The following is a 19,475-nucleotide window of genomic DNA, read 5'->3' as shown; positions in this document are numbered from 1 at the left end:
TTCTTTTAACTTAACTTTTGAGACATGAGACCGGGCAATCATGCAGGTTAGGGTTTCAGGGTACTAACTTCGCGTTTGGATTAACTTAACTACCTCAATTATTTTCCACTTTTTAATTATTTTAAATTTAAAAGTGTTAAAATAATTAAAAAGTGGAAAATAATTGGGAATCTAAACACACCCTAAATTCAGTCTACAATATCAATGCTTGCCATGATGTATATTGACAAATACGCCAAATCTAATCTACAATTCAATCTCAGATAGAAATCATACAATGCCATAAAAATAGTTTAGAAGCAATTTTGCAATGCCTGTTACAAATGATCAATCGCCTTTAAGATCGTGTGGATACTCTGGGCACTATCGAGGTCGGCTTTCTGACCCGCGACAAGTTTCATTAGCCAACTGAAGTCGCTCTGCAAACCGAGTGGTATAAATTGACCGTCGTTCGTGGTCTCTAACAATTTCTTGACTTGAGATGTATGCTCGAACTCTTTTGCTGCAATCTCTGCCTCATCGACGATTCTTTCGTCAATACCACACATAGATGCAACATGCTATTTGTACTAGGTCAGTAACTCATAATAATACATTGAATTACGATCGAACTCACCATTCCAAATGAACCTGGGGAAACGCCATTCTCCAATCTATATAGAAAGGTAACCCTACGTTCTACCTCATCCACTAAGATGGCCATACGCTTCGGCTCAACTTCCGGATGTCCACAGAAGCTTGCAGCCAATGTTCCGTAATGACTATAATATGTTAGCCGTATGAGTCAAGACTTGGTAGCCCACACCTACGTTGCAAAGAATCCAAGGCTTCCGATATGGGTCGCGATATGATGAAGGACAGACTCAGCAATGGCAAAGCCATCAGAACTGCAACTAGATTAGCAATGCCATCCGCCTACATCAGGAGTTGTCATTACCTGCTCCCACCTCGGCCAAGTTCATCTAAAACAAGAAGTGATCTGTTAGTGGCCTGTGAAAGCATCTTCTTCGTCTCGGCCAGCTCAACATAGAAGGTGCCTGGTCAAGTCAGCAAATCCAGTTAATAGAGAATTTGAACAGCAGAATACGAACTTTGACCTGCGAAAATGTTGTCGTTGGCACCGAGTCGAGTCATAATGCGGTCAACAGCGGTCAAACAAGCACCTATGATAGAATATTAGTTCGATAGTGAATTACTGGCAAACTTCCCCAACTCACTCTCTGCAGGCACGTAGCAACCAATCTGAGCCATGATAACGGCGATACAAGTCTAAAGCGCGTCAGTTTGGTGCGTAAAAGAAATCTTAGAAGTCAAGGGAATACCATTCTAAGCACGGTTGATTTCCCGGCGGCATTAGCGCCAGTCAACAGCGTAACGTTTGGCGATCCACCACCGAGATGAACATCATTTGGAATAAAATCGTGTCTATAATGTTTTAGAACAGAAATTATATTAATGACTAGGCACTTACTCGCTAGAATAGCAAGGATGTCGTAGCTCTGTGAAGTTCAGAACACTTCGTTGATCGTCAATAAAAATAGGTCGACAAGATGGAGAACCGATGGATGTTGAAGTCTTCGCTAGGCTAAGTAAGCAGTCAAGGTTTGCAACTAGCTGAGCCGCTTTGTTCCTTATTGGGCCAGGTGTTAGTTCTATGCCAAAAGATTCTGCGACATTTCCATACCAATGGCTGTAATATTTATCAAACTTCGCATAGAAGCGCATCTGCATCTCACTGACGATAGTTTTGTGTGCTTCTCTCGCCTCCAGCATCTCGCGGACAAGGGTGCGAACTTCTGGGGACCAAAAGCGCTTCGTCTTCTGCGTTCCGGAAAGTTGTTGCCAATTCTTCGGGACGCTAGAAACGATTCGCGTCGGAACCTCAATCAAATAAATCTCTTTGCCGCTGTCCTTGTATGAAATCTCTTGAGATCTATTCCTTGTTAGAATATATATAATACATAAGTCCTACCCTCTACTCACTTCAACTGGCGTTTGTATCCTCGAAGAAGGTCCCCGAACTCCTGCTCAATACGTGACATCTTGTCCTGAGAGCAATCAAAATCCTCCTCAACTCCTCGTTCAGGGATCAGTAGACCTGGCAGTCTCTTAGCATATAGTCATGCGACTGAGCATCACTTAGTACAAACCTTCCGACTTGGCCTTCTGACGATCAAAGGCATCTCTCCACTGAGTCAAGCATTCATCCAACTGGGGGGCGTTCTGAATCAACTTTCCAATAAGACCTCTGAGTTCAAATTCTGTCTGCAACTTCACAATAACCTCATAGATAGACTCAAAGCTTTCAATAACGCGAACAAAATCCTTAACTTTGCATTTACCTGCATGAATCCGAGATACTAGACGCTCTAGATCCGGAAGAGATGCAATGCCTTGATCTAAAGCAGCTTGAAGATCATAATTGTTGTTGAGAAGCTCCACAGCATCTAGTCTGGCATTGATAGATCTGATATCCTGAAGTGGATGGCAGAGCCAATTTTTGAGCAATCGTTTTCCGAAAGGGGTGACACATCTGTTTAACAATCTAAAAAGCGTTCCTTGATCACCACCGTCGAATGAATTGGCAAATATCTCAAGATTCTGGAGTGACTGTCCATCCAGCACAAGCGACGTAGCCATCCGAACTGGATCGTACCATGAAAAATTTCCGAGGCTAACCAACTCTTTGTCAATCTTCAACCAATGTAAATACCACAATAGTCCACCAAGTGCCGAGAGTGCCAACGGCTTTTCAGTCACTGTCTTAAGTACTTGTGGCCAGTTCGTATGGTCGTCTAAATTTTCAGCCGGAAAGTATGCTCCCCTTGACAGTTCTTCAAACGCGATGTCTTCGTCCCAGAATTCAACTCTCGGCTTTAAATAATTCCACAATGTCCCTGGAGAAGTGTTGTTCTTAATGATGCGGACTGCTAGTGGCGAAATGCAACCCTGATATTGTCAGCTGAATACGGAAGCCGAACAGTAAGTACTTAATAGACCTACCTTTTCTAAGATCAACTCTTTCGGGCGAAGCTGGGCAATAACTGTCTGGAAAAGATTACAATCCACATCGTCTTCTATCTCCGTCATGCTAAATGCACCAGTTGCTGTATCAACGAAGCAAATGCCGAACATCGGCGTGCCGGTGTCTGACGTAGACTCCTATATGCGTGACTGATTAATACATAATGCTGCGGACGAAGTCGAACGTAATACACTCTACCTTTACAGAGACACAGAATGTCGACATTTCGTCAATCAACATAGTCTCGTCAACGAGCGTGCCGCCTGTAAGAACGCAACTCAGCTCTCTCCGGATAATCTTTTCCTCCTTCTTGCCACCCTTTTCACGCATTTCTTTGCCAAGTAAGGTCTCGGCTTGGTCGACCTTTGCGACCTTATAGCTAGAAATAGCCGCATTAGTAATTTGATGGTAGCTATCTGACGCGGCATGACACTTACCCCTTGGCAATAAACGATGCCGCCCAGTGATCGAAAGACATTTCTGGAACTAATTACAGATTAGTTGTTACTTCCATCTTCACTGTATCGATTTGTTACCTCCTGCAAGTCGCATGTTGGCACGACCGCCTCCTGCGAGTCTGAGGTCAAATTCGGAATGAGCAATATCCGCGTCTCTCTCGTAAAGTTCGTAAAACTTTCCTTTCTTGAAGAAGACGACAGTATCAAACATCTTTGATTTCACTTCCTATAACGTTCATCAACTTAGTATAGTCCTCAATATCAATTCGACTGAAAATATCCTATCCGCACCCAATATTGAGTTTCGAACGCTGTGAACTTTGCCCAGGCTGATTTCGGGATATAAAGTGTCCGGGGGTCATAATCTGGATGTCCAATCGGATGTCCGTCCGCATCCCTGACGTCAACAAGCCAAGAGTAGCGTTCCTCGTTCTCTGCTTCAAATGATTTCTTCTTTCCATTGTCCTTCAACTTAGGAGCCTTGGGCTTCCTGGACATTGATGCCGCCGCCGGCGTGCTTGGCGAGCTCGCGGCGAACTTCGACGCTAGAGATGATGGCTGTGAAGACTTAATCGACCTTGTTGATTTATTTTCCGGCCTGTCCGTATATTCCATTCCTTCGACGTCATCAATCTCGGACATATCTACAAAAATGCATTAGAATTGTCATAAAGAGCTAAGATCTGATTTCAAATTACGTTCAAACGAATCGTCCTTTGCTACCGGAATAAACTCATCGTCGGATCCATCGGTTACCATAGGCTTTGTTCTCTTGCGTGATTCTTCGAAGGTTAGCACCCATTGTTGAAGTCAAGGAAGTCCAGATTGCTTACGCCTCCTGCTTGGAACGAATTCTTCCTCCTCAGCGTCATCGGAGTCCTCTTTGTATCTCACATGTGTTTTAGCCTATAATAAGAATATCAGTAGCCAATATGCTTGACGAGACATAATCTTTAGCTTACCCTTCTGGTTGGTGTCGACGACCCACTGGACGCTTGACTGCTAGATTCCCTTCTAACGTCCGAATTCGTGTTTGGCGTCGTCGGCGACGGAAGCGCCTGCTGCGCAAAATTATTCTCCTGTCCTGAAGGCGACTCATTCTCAGGCTCTAGCACTGGGTCGCTGTCGAGACGCGAAGTAACAAGTGGTCTCTGCTTGGGCCTTGTCCCGGTTGAACCACCAAAGAAGCTGGCTAACGTCCGCTGCTTCTTTCCACTAGTTTGCGCACCGACTGGTGGCGCTGCAGCTTTTATTTTCCTAGCAGACATAGTGCAATAACGGATCCATAAATTATTAAACTAAGCACTCATCGGTTGTCGACAAGAAATGACGGTAAATTGCATGAGACGACGTGTCGCGACGTGTGAAAGACAGAGACGCGTGAAATAGCAGTTAAGTGCAAGCACAATTTTACCCTCTCGTCGCGTCAGTGCGTAAATTGGTACAAAATATCTGCCGACAGCCCTCGTCGCGTCTACACGCGTCAAAGTTTCGAAGCGTCCAGTTACAGCATCGCCGGCTTCAGATTAAGGAAGCCAATTACATACACAATCGAAAGTCGAATATACACAATATTCCAAATTCTATTTACAATAAATATACTTCTCGTCGAGCAATTCTATTTCAGATTTATGATCTGTAAGTCGGACTTGCCCAGTCTAATTATCAGCAGCCTTCCATTTATCAACCATTTCGGCTGGATCGTTGCCTGGACGTCGTTAACGCGCGTCATGCTAGGGCCAACGTAAACACCGCCACTATATACAAGCTCGCGAATGGACTCTGTAATCGAGAATCAGTATCTCGGGGCTAGCTAATAATTTTGGCCCACATACTCATTGATCTGTTTGAAGTCACTCTCTGGATCACTTTGACTAACCTCTCTTCCAGTACATCGGTCGCCGGAAATTCTTTAAGCTGTGAGTCATTCTCAAATGCATCGATAATTTCATCTGCGGAATAGCTAATTCCCTCGGACGGAGTCGAGTAGAGAATACGTGATTGTATATGCGCCCTATCACCAAATCCAAGACCGTGAACAATATCAGTGACTTCTCTGCCTAGAGCATGCTGCCCAATACGCAGTGACGGATCTTCGTTATGCTTAGTCACAATTTCAGCTATCTCAGAAAGAGGCAGAAGTGTAAGAATACGCAAGTACTTCTCAACGTCCACGTCAGGGAGGCGTACGAAGTACTATTTTGTTAGCTATTATTGCAGTTTCCAGCTCTGGATCAAGATACAAATCCCTACCTGATACAAAGCAAATGGACTCGTAAGTGCTGGATCCAACCAAACAGCATTTCCAGCTGATTTACCAAGCTTTTCTCCTGTCGCTGTCGTCAATAGCGGCGTAGTGATTCCGAACGTCTGAATTCGTGGCAAATTATGAGCGAATTGAAGCCGAGATGTTAAATCAACTCCACTAGCAATATTACCATATTGGTCACTCCCTCCAAACTAAAGAGATTAGTACACTATCGTTAGAATCTCAGGCTCTAATGTAAAGCTTACCTGTATATTGCATCCGAATGTCTTATGCAAATGAAAGAAGTCATATGCTTGCAATGCTTGGTATGTGAACTCATTGTACCCGATGCCAACCTCCGATATTATACGTCTTTGGACACTTTGCCTTTTTATCATCTCTTGTACACGTAAGTGCCGACCGATGGTAGCCATAAACCCAAGAAAACTCATTTCTTTCCACCATGTAGCGTTATTGACCATCCGTAGAGGTCCAATATCTGTGTATCCTTTGCTTCGAGCGTATGCGATTCCGTTTCTCAGCACTCGCTCCATTTGCTTTGATATTGAACTCTCGTTTGTAGTTTTCACATCATCCTCTAGCTTTGCTCTTTCAGTATCCCTACCGGAAGGATCTCCAACTTCTACAGTTGCACCTCCAATCTAAAGCAAATTAGACATTTCGTGGCCCGCCGTGCAAAATCATACATACTAGACCTATCATCTCATGTCCACGAATTCCGAAATGAAGCATTCCAAGTAATGGCACCAAATTACCAACGTGAAGGGAAATTGCGGTAGGATCCGCGCCACAATATGCTGCTGATTTTTTCCCGCTCGTCAAAGTTTCCACCAAGGAATCTGGGCTGAGGTTGTAGTCAGTTTCGATTCAACAACAGGTAAGCAAACAATCATTGGGACCAACTCAGTTATGTCCTTCACGAGGCCCCTCTGGTTCAAGTGATCTATCAAATTCAAGGTTGGATCTGCTTCTGGGTTATTGGAAATCCCAACCACTGCAGTGCCGTGCATTGCTCTACAGGTCGACGACCTCCATGTCCGCGCTATCTGCGACCAACACGTCGCGGAAAAAGACAGTTGGCAGCGCCCCAGTATCAAGCTCTGGCGCCTCATTTACTGTATTTCAGGCAATCTCAATAACGTCCAATGGTGGTTCTCTCATTCGACCTCTGCCGTCGGGTCATGCTCACGTCAATTTTCCAAAATATGTCCCGTGGTGCGGCTCGACCGAACATCCGTCAAGTGGGATAGATGTGCAATCAATGACGAGCTCGGCACAGTTCCCCACATCTTAACCTAGGACATATCGCGACCTCTTGATGCTGGTTACAACTGTATGACTTAATTAAATGCACCAGCTGTCGATCTATTTGGATCCTTAGGTAATTCATATCCCGAGAGGCGCGGGACCAGATGGCATATTACTGTAAAAGGACCGCCGCAGCTACGTATGACCCTCTAAATCGTGAAACCCTACCCCTGACCCAGTTGGGTATACTGCACCAGGCTGGATCAATATCGGTGATATGATAGAAGCTCACAACCTGGATCCAGCTGCAAAATTGATTGAACTTTTGAATCTGTTGTTAGTTGGTTGAAACTGAATACATATATTGTGCCTGTTGCTTGTTGATGCTATTGGTGGATGGAATCAGTCTAACGGCATGGCTATCTTACTTTCAGTATCTCTCGACCCCCCACTGTCGTCGGTGACGTGTGCGAAGTCGAGAATCCTAGAATTTAGTGCTTATATCACGACCCCAGTGTCTTCTAAATTACCATCCACCTTTCAACTTGAACTGTGGTGGAGCAGCAACAACGTTGAATGGATCGCTAGTCCGTTCGCTCTCGACACTCGCAATGTCCCGTTGTGCGCGTCGAAGCGGTTCGGCGACGAAAAAGTCCACCGATTTCTAGTCAAGTTCGTGCCTCCCCTAAATGCGGACTCCATTGAGTTTACCGCTAGATATCGATTTGATAATCGTGACTGGAATTGGTGTGGACACTGTGGCAGCAACGGTCATGTGCTGCTATTAACTGTTCCTTACCGTGACTATCCTACATTCTCGTCACTATTCGGCGACGTATCTGAGGAGCTGGAAGACTCCGAGCTTATGAGTGAAGTAATCGATTCAAAAGTATATAAAGTGACTGGCATTGCTGCGCCTATACGCGGAAAGACTACGAATGTGAAATTGGGTAAGCCATCAGAGATGCGGCAGTATTTGTCATTGGTGCGCATTCAGACATCTTGGATGGGCCCGGTTCATGGTAGAGATATTTTTTCTGTTGATAGACCGGCTTTTATGGTTCTGTTTCAGCGGAAAGATGGCTATCATATTTGTGTCTTGCCATTGTCTAATATGAAGGTATAAAACGTACGCAAGTCACAGCTCATAGGCCAGACTAACAGAAAGCCGTAGAATCTTCTCACGATATATATGTCATCCGATAATTCCGGAAATTTATGGCTAAATGTTCTTAACGATGCATCAGGGCACCGGACGTTTTCGACGTTTGTGGGAGTAAGCAAAGATCCACAAAAGGCAGTTCAAGCTGCACTCTACTCATTGCGGACTATGATCCAGTCATTCCGCGGTGTTTTGACTAGAAGCTTGGTTCCTGAAGATCCTGCAGCTACTGATCCTGACAGAGTTGAAAGCGTGGAGGAGCACCTCGTTCTAAGTGATGGGAATCCGGAACCCGTGTTGGGCACTTGGTACGAGCAGTGGATGGATTTGTTCGGTTTCTGTGAGTTCTTAAATGTGTTTATCTGCGGGTACCACTAACCAGTTCAGGCACATGGAACTCGATGGGCATTGAGGTCTCCCTTGAGAAGGTCATGAAAGCATTACAAGAGCTGCATGACCGCGGAATCCGTGTTGGAATTGTGATTCTCGATGATGGCTGGCAGGTCACGAATGACAAACGCCAACTCATGCAATTCGATGCCAACGATAGATTTCCTGGCGGTCTTAAGCATACTGTTAGCACAATTAAATCTACGTTTCCGTATATAAAGCATGTAGCTGTCTGGCATGCCTTGCTTGGGTACTGGAACGGTATCGCTCCCGACGGTGAATTGGGCAAGAAGTATAACTTGACAAAATGCCGAGTGTATAACGATGACATATACATTGTCAGGTAGGATTTATTGCATTTATGACTTACCCGCGATTAGATGGTAACCCACAGACAGTGAGAATGATGTTAACCGTTTCTATGACGACTTCTATAAGTACTTGTATTCGTCCGGAATAACTGCAGTGAAAGCAGATGTCCAGGTATACCGCTTATTCTGTTGATTGCTTATGAATAGTTTATTGATCAGATCTAGATGCACATCTATGATCTGGAAGGTGATGGTATCTCCGGCACATTTGTGCGCAAAGAGTATCAAGATGCACTCAAACTCCACTCATTGCGATATTTCTACCGTCGCGTGTCGTATTGTATGGCGATGAGCTCCCAATACTTTTATTACTCCCTCTTGCAGACATCCAGTCCAAAGCCGACTCTGCGGAATTCTGATGGTAGTGGATTTGTATTGAGCTTAATCATGACTGCTGTCTGACATTACTTAGATTTTTTCCCCAATATTCCATCCAGCCATCATTGGCATATTTACTGCAACTCTATGAACACCGTTCTCACTTCATTACTGCACGCGATTCCTGACTGGGATATGTTTATGACTAACATCCCGCCATATTCAATGCAACATGCTGCTGCTAGATGCTTTTCTGGAGGACCCGTGTATATCACTGATATAGCGGGCTTCCATGATATGGAAGTACTCTCGCAGATTCAGGCACAAACTATCAGAGGAAATTCTGTTGCTCTAAGACCTTCTCGCGTGGCGACTGCTCTCGATCCTTATTTTGGCTTTAACCAAAAGCGATTGCTATTTGTAACAAACTTTGTCGGAGGCACTGGCGGATTCAGTATGCTTGCGGTATTTAACATTCATGAGAATGAAAATTCTACTTTCTGCGAGCCTGTGAGGAAGTCCATGCTCCCCGGCATTGTCGCTGGTGGGGATTACGTACTACGCTCATATATTACCGGATACACTGCAGAATTCACAGTTCCTGATGCCTCATCGAGCGGAGATGATGACGAAGATGTCCTCATGCTCACGAAGCTGGGAAACAGCGAATGGGATATTTTTACTGCTGCTCCACTGGCCACTGTCAAGACCCAGTTCAGGAGCCTTAAAATTGGTGCTTTGGGATTGTTAAATAACATTACCGGCGCCGCTGCTGTTGAGTGGCAAAAGGTTACTGTACCAGGTAAAGGCAGAGCCGTATTGGATGTTGATTTGAAAGTACTCGGCATTCTGGGTAAGCCAACCCCATTATCAAATTACCAGTCACCAATGCTAATACTTAATAGGCATTTATATGTCGGACTTAGGGTCATTGTCTACTTCAATAACTAAGCTTCTAATTACGATTCAGGGATCTGTAGTGCCCTTGTCTTCTGTCTCAAGTGAAGACAATATCTTGAAGATTGATCTTACCAAAGCTTGGACGGAACTGGATCTGAGCTCAAAATGGTCGAACGAGGTGTCTTTACGACTTTACATTACGTGATATATCTCAAGACTTAATTGCATTAAACCACTGGAAATTTTATCTGTGTCTATTTTGTCAATTGCTGTGCCTATTTTCTTAAATTTTTTTCTCATAATAATTGTTTTACTTTGCTGTGGAATGGCGTTGTGATGGAAAGGCTTGATATGCGGACCAGGCAGGGATATCGGTTGCTTAGCTTGCTATTGAGATTTCATTTCTACGGAATATATTGGGTTAACTGGCATCTCATGATGTGGTAATAATCATCTACGCTGAATAAAATTGCTACTCATAATTTGGTCAAATCATAGACTGAAAGGCGTTTATAAACCCACACCCACATAATGTTACACGAGACGCATTAGCAAAACTGAAGCAATGCAAAGTCGTACACTCCAACACATTCGTACACATAAGGAAAACGAAAGCCAAACACCTTGAAAATAAGCGGACAAATACATTCACGTTTCTGCAATGTCAACAGCTAACCAAATATGCCCGACTTAGTGCCATCTGGCGTCGACGTTGGAGACTTTTCCTTCTTCTTGGACTTTTTGTTCTTCTTCTGCGCTGCCTCAGCCATCAGTTCTTCGAAAGCTCGGGCCTCCTCATCTTCGTCCGCATTTCGTTCGGCCTGAGCACATTAGTTGCTAATCATCAATATATGCACACGTAGCCAACTTACGGTCCTGAAAATCTTTCCAATAGTCTCAAGTGCCTCAGCTCGAAGCATTCGCGTCCTTGGCGGAACTGTCTTGTCTTCTAAGACGCGATCACAGACGTCTCTGAGCACACCTTGGATCTCGTACCGAGACCCGCTCCAGGCGGCGTTAAGAATCTTGCCCAGAACTCGTCGCTCGTATTCAGCCTTTACCTCGTCGGTCCAGCTGTCACCTGCCTTCTCTTCCGCCTTTGTCATATCCTGTATTGTCGATTGTGCGTCTAACGCACTCGATATAGTATTCCAGGTGTCCTTCGCAATCGTTCCCTTCTCCTTAACTTTGTTGAAGAAAGAATTCATACCCAAGTATTTTGAGGACTGCGCACAGTTGTCAGACTCAGATCCCAGTACAATCAACAGAAAAAAAGATATACCCACCTTTCTGTACGCATTACCTTTCTGGTAGTATATTGATCCAACAGCATGTAATATCTCGATGCCGAAAGACTCCATCTTCAAGTTTTCCCGCTCAAACTAATCATATTGTCAGCATCTTATATGCCCATTTACCGTCTCAAAGGCGCAGGATTTACCTCAGTTTTCTGATAGAAAGACCTCTTAACATCCTCTGCCAGATCAGTTTCGGTATAAACCGATAACCGTTCGATTAGTTTCTTCGTCAAATGCTGCACCCTTTCCTGTCTCGCAATCTTCCGCTCTGCTTCAAGTTTCTCCAACTCAGCACGCTGCGCCGCAGTTAAGCCGCTCTTCTTCTTCTCTGGCTTCTTCTTCTCGTGCTCTTTCTCAGATACCGAGGGATGTTTCTCTGGAGTATGTCCTTCGCTGGATGGTAGTGCCAAAACAGGCTTGGGCGTAGACGATCCCGATGACGGTTCAGAAGTCGGAGCAGCAGCAGCAGCTGCCGCTTTTGGCGCTGCAGGAGTCGTAGTCTCAAATGTGGAATATCCCTTCGGTTTCTCTGACGTACTTGACTCGGTAGCCCTACTCGGCGCTTCGTGAGCAGCTTCGGATGATGGTGCATCAGTTGCATCGGATCTAACGGAGACCTCGTCTTCCTCGTCCAGCTGAGTTATTTCAATCGTCTTCGTAAGCTCCTTAATAAGAGAGAGCTCGCCGATACTGTCGCAAGTTAGTCGGTGCTACGCCTGAACAAAAATATTGTCACATGTCATACAGATCATAGAACGCTTCTCCACCAAAAATAGACGTAAAGAACTCGGCAGGATCATCTATATCTCGTTAACAATAGCTCCCGGAATAAAACGCCCGTTATAAACTGGACAAACGAACCAAATCCGGCATCTGGCATCGCCTTATCCTTGCCAAACTGATCATACTGTTTCCGTAACTGCGGATCACTCAAAACTGTCCGACATTAGAATCCCGTCGACACCAATCCCCGCTCACTCGCATCGGTAAATACCTTGGTACGCTTCTCCGACCTATTCCAAACCTCGAATTAGCCATCCGCACCAGTCCGCAGGAAGTCGACGATTCAGTTACCGCCCACCTAAACGTACGAGGTCCAAACACAACATACCTCCTGAAACTTCGCGTGCGCGGTCTCATCATTAGGGTTTTTATCCGGATGTAATAGAATAGCTTTCTTTCTGTACGCCTTCTTGATCTCCAACGCAGTGGCGTCCGCGGACACTCCAAGACAGTCGTAATAAGCGGTGTCCACCACTATGGCTGCTTTTGACATGGCGACGGCGAATACTGGACTTGTTCTATTATTGCTGCGATGAATATCGTTTCTAAATTTAATAATAATAAACCAGCTTGACGAAAATCGGCGAAAACCACACTGAGTCCTAGATTGTTAAAATAAAGAATTGCTCTCAACTTGCAGATAGGGCAGGGTAACGACTGCTTTGTACGTGAGAATTCTACCGGCCAGTGTGGTAATGAAACCCTGGTAACAGAATACTGGAACAAGAGAATCTAAGATTTGAAATATATAGTTTTCAGATTTGCCATCTGTTGTGTTCAGTTTGTCTGAAAAGGATTTACCAGGAGTTGTAGTAGTCCGTGTGACGAATAAGCCTCGTCAGTTGATAATATACAGGTTTTAAGCTGGATTACGTATACTATAAGCTGGCCCGGGTAGAGCGCCAAAACTAGAGGGAACGTTATCGCTCACTAATATGAAACCGTCATTGAAGTATTTGCCGACCTTCCTACCTCGCCCCTAGAATGTCGCCGTCAAATTCGCCTTTTTCGAGATACAGTGCTGGCACATATGTAATCGATATCAAGGCAATCACGGAAATTTGAATCATTTACATAGTGAACTGGGGCTACGATAACCGGTTCTTCGACTGTGGAGCTGTTCATGGTTCTACTAATCGATCTACAAAGCGACTGTTGTTGCAGCATGCTCGATAACAGACGAGACTGCTGTTCATCGAGAGAGGGAAACCACAAGCTGTGCCCGTTCAAGTATTATTTCGGTGACAAGTCGGAGGAGCAAAAAGGGGAATCGCGGATGACGACTGCCTGCGACGTTCCTCGCTTATCCGAACTTTGAATGTCGAAGATGCAGAAAACATAATCGTGACCTTCAGAGCTCCAAGCTACACCGGTTGGACTCAGTCTGGACCGATCCTTCAGGGTTTCTGTTTACTTTCGACGGCGTGCTGTCGTTCAGAGGAGAATAGCAGTTCACATTGCGTCTGCGTTATATCTGATTGTGAGTATCCACAATCAAGTGCTCAGTTATATATGGCCCAGTGTGACGTCCTGTATTCCTGCTATTCATTAAAAAGTTTGTCTAGGTCCACTGACTTAGAAAACGCGCATCGCGTTCCTCTATCAATCGAGTAAAATACATGCCTTCAGATGTCTACCTGCACAAGCCAAATCCAATATATAGAACCATATACATGCCATGCGTGTGAATCGAGAGCCCAAACTACAACTTCGCCTTGACGTCCTTCTCATACACGACCTTGTTGACAATTGTGCCCACATTTTCGAGCTCAATCTCGACGACATCGCCATTACGGAGCCAGTATTGAGGCTTGCGACCCATGCCAACACCTGTACATTACAATTAGCATATGGTCATAAGTATTCGCGGCTATCTATATATATATACCGGATGGAGTGCCTGTGAAGATCACGTCGCCAGGGAGAAGGGTTGTGCCTTGACTGAGAAACGCGATGGTCTTTGCAACGCCGAAAATCTGGTCGGAAGTGTTCTCGGACTGGACTGTCTGACCGTTGATTTTAGTGGAGATGCGTAGGTGCTGGGGGTTCGTGATGATCTAGAGCGGTCATCAGGATCATGATCTGTCTAGAAGGAGTTGCCGCGACATACCTTCGAAGACACAATAGCTGGACCAAATGGCGCCCATCCGTCAAACATCTTACCGACAGACCACTGTCCTGCATACTATAAGTCGACCATTTCCGATCCGCATATCTCTTCATACTTACCACCACCCTTCTTAATCTGCCAAGCCCGCTGCGAGACATCATTACCAACAGCATACCCAAGCACGTAATCCAATGCATCAGCCTCCGAGACATTCAGAGCTTTCTTGCCGATAACAATGACTAGCTCACACTCGTAATCCGTCTCGTTGTCGATCTGGGCAATTTTGGGGACTGGGATGACGTCAGTGGGTCCACCGATTGCAGTTATTGGCTTGAAGAACAAAACTGGGTAGGTTGGCTTTGGCATTTTGATCTGGTTGCGGTCGATGTGTTAGTTACGGAAATCAGATAATTTTCTCCTTGCGATAACGAACACCAACCTCCATTGCGTGCCTGCAACATGTTAGTATTTAGAACGACATCCGGACCCATGTCCACTTACTTTGCATAATTCAAGCCCAAAAGCCTGACGGTAGGAATCTGCTCCCACGCCAACGGTGCCAACAACTTCTTTATTTCCTACCAGTACGTTAATCCCGCTATCAGTCAGTGACATAACATAAACGCTCACGTACTTTCTTCTCATTGGTAATCTTGTACTCGCCAAACACATCGCCGGCAATGACATTTGCATGAGTAGCCTTGCGAGCGTCGTAGGTGAATGCCGGAAGGATGGCGTCGCCGACGTAAGTCTTGCCGTCGGTCGAAATGAAACGGACTAGACGCTATGTCGATATCAATATTTCTGTCTGCCTTGCTGTCTGACTTGATGCGACATCGCAAAATTGACTAAATATACTCACAGAGAAGGACATTGCCACTCGATATCAATTGCACAAAAGTCGAAGGACCTACTATGTAAGTTGGCAGTGAGATAAATCCAAGTTACCCGTCCCCGCCCGAGCGGTTTGGAGGGCCGGCCGAAAATTGCGGGGCACCTTTTCGTTGCGAGTTACCCGGCCATTGTAGACGGGATGAACGGCAGACACGTCTCCTGAATCCTTAAGGTGCCCAGTTATGCCACTACAAACGCGCATGCATTCGTGATCACCGATATGCTTCTGTCATCCAAGAATATCTGTATCTTGCACTTTACTTTTTTAAATGCGATTGTGTACAAGTTGCTCACGAATCCGGCGGAAGTGTCTGGTCATGGGTTTGTGTTTATCCTAGGTCGCGCGATGAGATTGGTGAGTCCCTTTCACATACATGACGCGTCTACAACTGTCATTCCTTGACGGTCATTGTCCCTGTGTTCGCTTAGCGGTGTATATATGTGCTAAGTAAGTGAATTGTAGCCGGACACCGAATTCAAAGAAGACGATCCAGCTGTTGGACTTATCGCGATCCTGCTCCTCTATGTTGGCATCTCTGATCTCGCAACAATTGTCACACCGAATCCGAAGTTTCTAGAAGTAGCGGGTACGTAAATACTATAATTTGCGGTTTACACCAGGCATGACGCACGTGGGAGTGTGACAACTTCTTGTGATGGAGTGCTGTTATGATGAGTCAAGAGTCTAACACCACATGGATACTTGCAGTGCCGTTCAGATTGATGCTCGCATTTACGGTTAGTGGGTTCGCTTACCTGACGCCCGGATCAAATATGGCAATTTCGAACTCAATGGTCTTCGCGCTGAGTTTTGTGGAGGTCGTGTTGCAGTTTTGGTTGTTTCTGACATTACGAGAAGAGAGACCTACACCGGCTCAAACGCACAGTCCGCAAGGTCAGCTTGAATAGTCATTACAGCTCGTTTTCGACACGACTTCATAGAATGGGAAATGGCAGGACCAATATAATGAGCATGGCGCCACAGTTCGTTGGACTTCTATGAAGTTACATCAGCCTCATCACAGCTTTCTCCTTCCGTCTCAATCTTCATCATGAACAGGTGCTCTATAACTTTGTACATATTAAATAATTGGCCGGGAATCAATAGTTAATAAACCAATGAACGAGATTAAAAGGAGTTCGAGCGAGCGGCTGTGAAGGTAACAACAGTAGAGCGAGTAAAGCATGTAGGAAAACGCTTCTCTAAGGCAATTTGCAGATGTGGTTGCGGTGTGTCCTAGGTGATGTCAGACCGGAAGAATACATATAGCAGCAGGCGCTTATGAAGCTCACTCAGTCCGTACACACAGATCTTGCAAACGTCAGTACAAGACATAACGACATGTTTCAATGAGCCATCATATCCTTTCAGCAGACATTCACATACGCCGGTAACTAGTGAAATTGGCAATCTAAGCAAACGACCATATGGAAAAGCCAGCTATTCCAAGAAGAATCAAGAACGCTGTAATATAGACAAGCACAGTTGTAGTGTATGTACAAGGAAGAAGAGAACGAAGTCGTCATGAAGCTTTGCGATTTTTCGAGAAATTCAGCCCAGCTCCAACATTAAAAATGTTTGATTCAGTCAGGATTTTAGTGAAATAAATTGCTAGCCCTCTAAGTCCAGAAGCTTGGATGGAAGGCTGAGTGATGCGGGAACTCTGGCAGGCTGAGCTGTTGCCCGATGGGGAAGATTAGCGGGAGCGAATTCTGCTGCTCGTTCCTGGAGGTAGTGCTCGCAATTGTGGTTGCGCTGTCTGTTCTTGAGTAGCACTGGCGCAGATAGTAGAGCAAAACGTTGTCTTCTTCCTCTACTAGTCCAGAAAAGTCGCCTGGCTCGGACTTGAATGGCTGGTATGGAGCCTGATCCTGAGCATTGTGCTGGGGCTGGTGCTGGGGTAAGTGATGCTGCGACCACGCGGTTGGCAGCACATGCATGAACATGTGGTTCACACTCGTGTTGAACGAACGCATGTTTTCCCCTGGCTCGCTCGCGATCGAGATTGTCGAGTGTTCGTGGTAGGTATCAGGGAGTGAAAACGGCGGCATTGACAAGCTCGAACGAGTCGAACTTGACGACGACCAATCAGGTGTAATGGCTTGGCGACTGTAGCTCGACTGATGGTCGAGCGAGTGCTCCTGGCCCTGCGCGCTGCTATAATAACAGGGAGTGTCACACTTTGCCTCGTTCAAGGACGGGCTGCTCTCGTTATGTCGCTCGGTCCGCAATGTGCCATCAGTGACGCCAAAATCTTCTGGCGGAGGAAACTGAGACCGGCGTGGAGTAGTGCTGACGCATATGTCAAATGCGAATTTGACTTCTCTCGTATGTGCACTGATGGGTTGCACGAGTCGCGGCCAAAGCTGGCTGAGACTGCGGGCCACATTATGTGACGTGAGATCGTCCTGGACGGTGCGGGACCGTCGTGACTTGTGGTAATATTCCTCGTTGTCCTCGTCCTCGTCCTCGTCCCAGTCGCCGTCCCCGTCAGGATCAGAGCCACCGCTGGCCCTGGAGCCCAGGCGGTGCGCGCGGGACATATTGCTGTCGCCAGTAGACGAGCTCGGGCTGTAGGGGACATAGTCACTGATACAGTGGACAACGAAGCCATTGTCGTGTTCCTCTTCATAGTCTCGCTCTAGGTAATGGTGGTAGGGTTGAAAGATTTTTTTCGCGGTTGCTATCAGCTATTAGATGGAGAGAAGCTGATATCAAACATCTCCCTATGACTTACGATCATAAACTGGGCATCCGGCGGTGTCGATCAATTTCGCCATCTTTCTCAAGATCTTGGGTGTGTCGTCCTTGTAGCTGATTTGGCGCGTGTAATCACAGACGACGCCGAGACGAGTGCAAGGAGTGCATTTTGGTTGTGCCTCGTCGCACTTCACTTTGCGGTTCTAGGAGATAAGATATTAAGACTCAAGTTGCCGAAGCCGTGGTGTAGACGTAGATGTATAAACTTACTCGGCAGGTCCAGCATCCGTTTCGCGATCGAGGAGCGCTCTTGGTGCGCTTGACTGAGGTCGTTGTGTGCATTGAGACAGCCGACCTGCAGCTTTGTAGTGATGACTGAAACGTTTTCGAGTCTGCACGAGGTGGTAGGATGGTTGGCCTTAGAGGAGGTGCGATATAACTCATGGGAAGAGTTCACTTGTAGGTGACTGAACAGCAAAGAAACAGGCGAAAAGAATGACCCCACCTGCTAGCCCCACCTTAACAGAGTGTGCCAGAACCGCAAAAGAACGTCAACTGCGGCGATCTGCCGCACTGAGTTGCTGCTTCTCTGTTCATTTCGATTTTAAACTTCTCTGGACCGGCGCTAGACCTCACATCTAAGTTATCTACCCCACCTGCCCCGCATTGATGCATTGCGAACTATACTGGCGCTCGCAATAATAGCAATGGTATGTATAGCATATTTAACAGCTACATAAAGTAGAGCTGAAGTTTGGTTCTTGCGACTCATACTGCTTGCTGTTGTCCATTGGTTGTTATCTATTTAATGTTGTAGATAGACGAGACGAATCCGCGAAATTGCACTCACCGAACCGAATGCGCCGCACCACACTAACCCGTTGCGGCAGTGATCGGCCGAAGAGGTTTGCAGCCAGCGTTCTAGAAGCCTTCGAGCCGATGCACCATAGCCAAGATACGAAACCCTAATGTTACATTAAAATCACGTGTAATGGGGGAATTGCTGCCGTGCCGGTCTCGTGCCGGTCTCGTGCCAGTCTAGCGCCTGGATCTTCAGGCACGTGTCGAATTGACGCTTACAAACGTTACCCCATTAAGGTTAGCGCTCTCACCATTCGCTGTCGTCACGTGCTGATAACTTGCGGTGCGAGAAATAACATCAGAGCATGGGATCAGCAGTATTTTGGTGAATTAATAAGATAGTTTGCTGAGACAGACAATGTTTAGCATTCATTGGGCTGCCTTCCGGGAAATTTACAAAATCGCAGAATTTACCTTGAAAGTTGAAACGTTGCTTACGTAACTGCCAGATCTATGAATTCGATAGCTTAAGTCTGGTTGCGCGAAAGAGTTTACGGGAAGTCACCCATTATCTCCACGTGAGCTCTGGCTTGAGTGCTTCACTGCTTGACAGCTTGACAACGCGGTATGTGTTTGTGTACGAGTTCCAACGTTTTATATGTGCGGCTATATGGAGCGATGCATGGGCATATGGTGCAACATTGGCCATGGCCTCCAATGTCTCCCAGAAGCAAAATATCTTTACAC

At 45.9% G+C, this 19,475-nt stretch overlaps 8 protein-coding genes across 8 annotated transcripts; 2 read left to right on the top strand and 6 right to left on the bottom strand.

Moving 5' to 3' along the window:
* Positions 1-317: 317 nt before the first annotated feature.
* On the bottom strand, positions 318-4,098 carry V1513DRAFT_459629 (muts domain V-domain-containing protein; the record flags this gene model as incomplete). The annotated part of the gene is made up of 16 exons (XM_066899775.1): positions 318-560; positions 617-761; positions 810-887; positions 938-1,037; positions 1,092-1,163; positions 1,218-1,269; positions 1,323-1,425; positions 1,472-1,630; positions 1,685-1,933; positions 1,984-2,098; positions 2,151-2,949; positions 3,004-3,162; positions 3,224-3,404; positions 3,463-3,511; positions 3,562-3,709; positions 3,775-4,098. The coding sequence occupies 16 exons, from the start codon at positions 4,096-4,098 to the stop codon at positions 318-320; spliced, it is 2,976 nt and encodes a 991-aa protein (XP_066752400.1).
* A 1,003-nt stretch (positions 4,099-5,101) lies between these two features.
* Positions 5,102-6,484, bottom strand: V1513DRAFT_432705 (uncharacterized protein; the record flags this gene model as incomplete). Its single annotated transcript, XM_066896410.1, has 5 exons — positions 5,102-5,265; positions 5,319-5,679; positions 5,737-5,943; positions 5,998-6,393; positions 6,443-6,484. The coding sequence occupies 5 exons, from the start codon at positions 6,482-6,484 to the stop codon at positions 5,102-5,104; spliced, it is 1,170 nt and encodes a 389-aa protein (XP_066752399.1).
* A 756-nt stretch (positions 6,485-7,240) lies between these two features.
* On the top strand, positions 7,241-10,634 carry V1513DRAFT_402724 (glycoside hydrolase superfamily). Its single transcript, XM_066895540.1, has 7 exons — positions 7,241-8,120; positions 8,175-8,502; positions 8,550-8,895; positions 8,951-9,035; positions 9,089-9,284; positions 9,336-10,094; positions 10,147-10,634. The coding sequence occupies exons 1-7, from the start codon at positions 7,416-7,418 to the stop codon at positions 10,344-10,346; spliced, it is 2,619 nt and encodes an 872-aa protein (XP_066752398.1). The 5' UTR covers positions 7,241-7,415; the 3' UTR covers positions 10,347-10,634.
* On the bottom strand, positions 10,542-12,820 carry V1513DRAFT_465571 (X-domain of DnaJ-containing-domain-containing protein). The gene is made up of 8 exons (XM_066900044.1): positions 12,551-12,820; positions 12,434-12,452; positions 12,301-12,375; positions 12,185-12,239; positions 11,583-12,129; positions 11,428-11,523; positions 11,014-11,367; positions 10,542-10,962 (listed from the first exon to the last, which is right to left on the bottom strand). The coding sequence occupies exons 1-8, from the start codon at positions 12,713-12,715 to the stop codon at positions 10,813-10,815; spliced, it is 1,461 nt and encodes a 486-aa protein (XP_066752397.1). The 5' UTR covers positions 12,716-12,820; the 3' UTR covers positions 10,542-10,812.
* Positions 12,821-13,924: 1,104 nt separating this feature from the next.
* On the bottom strand, positions 13,925-14,698 carry V1513DRAFT_382255 (uncharacterized protein; the record flags this gene model as incomplete). Its single annotated transcript, XM_066895101.1, has 4 exons — positions 13,925-14,052; positions 14,111-14,279; positions 14,333-14,400; positions 14,452-14,698. The coding sequence occupies 4 exons, from the start codon at positions 14,696-14,698 to the stop codon at positions 13,925-13,927; spliced, it is 612 nt and encodes a 203-aa protein (XP_066752396.1).
* On the bottom strand, positions 14,640-15,291 carry V1513DRAFT_151210 (uncharacterized protein). The gene is made up of 4 exons (XM_066894236.1): positions 15,195-15,291; positions 14,967-15,116; positions 14,834-14,910; positions 14,640-14,784 (listed from the first exon to the last, which is right to left on the bottom strand). Exons 1-4 carry the CDS (start codon positions 15,204-15,206, stop codon positions 14,736-14,738), a joined length of 288 nt encoding a protein of 95 aa, XP_066752395.1. The 5' UTR covers positions 15,207-15,291; the 3' UTR covers positions 14,640-14,735.
* A 155-nt stretch (positions 15,292-15,446) lies between these two features.
* Positions 15,447-16,135, top strand: V1513DRAFT_382206 (increased loss of mitochondrial DNA protein 1; the record flags this gene model as incomplete). The annotated part of the gene is made up of 3 exons (XM_066895098.1): positions 15,447-15,581; positions 15,690-15,813; positions 15,936-16,135. 3 exons carry the CDS (start codon positions 15,447-15,449, stop codon positions 16,133-16,135), a joined length of 459 nt encoding a protein of 152 aa, XP_066752394.1.
* Positions 16,136-16,515: 380 nt separating this feature from the next.
* Positions 16,516-18,470, bottom strand: V1513DRAFT_150753 (uncharacterized protein). The gene is made up of 3 exons (XM_066894235.1): positions 18,198-18,470; positions 17,965-18,130; positions 16,516-17,910 (listed from the first exon to the last, which is right to left on the bottom strand). The coding sequence occupies exons 1-3, from the start codon at positions 18,369-18,371 to the stop codon at positions 16,847-16,849; spliced, it is 1,404 nt and encodes a 467-aa protein (XP_066752393.1). The 5' UTR covers positions 18,372-18,470; the 3' UTR covers positions 16,516-16,846.
* Positions 18,471-19,475: the final 1,005 nt, after the last annotated feature.

This window comes from Lipomyces chichibuensis (assembly GCF_038497645.1).
Source record: "Lipomyces chichibuensis strain CBS 12929 unplaced genomic scaffold V1513scaffold_27, whole genome shotgun sequence".
Classification (NCBI taxonomy): Eukaryota; Fungi; Ascomycota; class Lipomycetes; order Lipomycetales; family Lipomycetaceae; genus Lipomyces; species Lipomyces chichibuensis.
This window is presented reverse-complemented; position numbering and strand designations above follow the sequence as displayed.

Excerpts from the sequence above, each read along its gene's own strand:
- V1513DRAFT_402724 (XM_066895540.1), top strand. The coding sequence starts at position 7,416 with ATGGCTATCTTACTTTCAGTATCTCTCGACCCCCCACTGTCGTCGGTG. Across the intron at positions 8,121-8,174 it reads TGCCATTGTCTAATATGAAG|AATCTTCTCACGATATATAT; the intron begins GTATAAAACGTA and ends AGAAAGCCGTAG. Across the intron at positions 9,036-9,088 it reads CAGTGAAAGCAGATGTCCAG|ATGCACATCTATGATCTGGA; the intron begins GTATACCGCTTA and ends GATCAGATCTAG.
- V1513DRAFT_465571 (XM_066900044.1), bottom strand. The coding sequence starts at position 12,715 with ATGTCAAAAGCAGCCATAGTGGTGGACACCGCTTATTACGACTGTCTT. Across the intron at positions 12,240-12,300 it reads GATGCCAGATGCCGGATTTG|ATGATCCTGCCGAGTTCTTT; the intron begins GTTCGTTTGTCC and ends AACGAGATATAG. Across the intron at positions 10,963-11,013 it reads TTGGAAAGATTTTCAGGACC|GCCGAACGAAATGCGGACGA; the intron begins GTAAGTTGGCTA and ends TAATGTGCTCAG.
- V1513DRAFT_151210 (XM_066894236.1), bottom strand. Across the intron at positions 14,911-14,966 it reads AGATTACCAATGAGAAGAAA|GAAATAAAGAAGTTGTTGGC; the intron begins GTACGTGAGCGT and ends ACGTACTGGTAG. Across the intron at positions 14,785-14,833 it reads TTGGGCTTGAATTATGCAAA|GCACGCAATGGAGGTTGGTG; the intron begins GTAAGTGGACAT and ends AACATGTTGCAG.
- V1513DRAFT_150753 (XM_066894235.1), bottom strand. The coding sequence starts at position 18,371 with ATGAGTTATATCGCACCTCCTCTAAGGCCAACCATCCTACCACCTCGT. Across the intron at positions 18,131-18,197 it reads ACGGATGCTGGACCTGCCGA|AACCGCAAAGTGAAGTGCGA; the intron begins GTAAGTTTATAC and ends CTTATCTCCTAG. Across the intron at positions 17,911-17,964 it reads CGGATGCCCAGTTTATGATC|CAACCGCGAAAAAAATCTTT; the intron begins GTAAGTCATAGG and ends AATAGCTGATAG.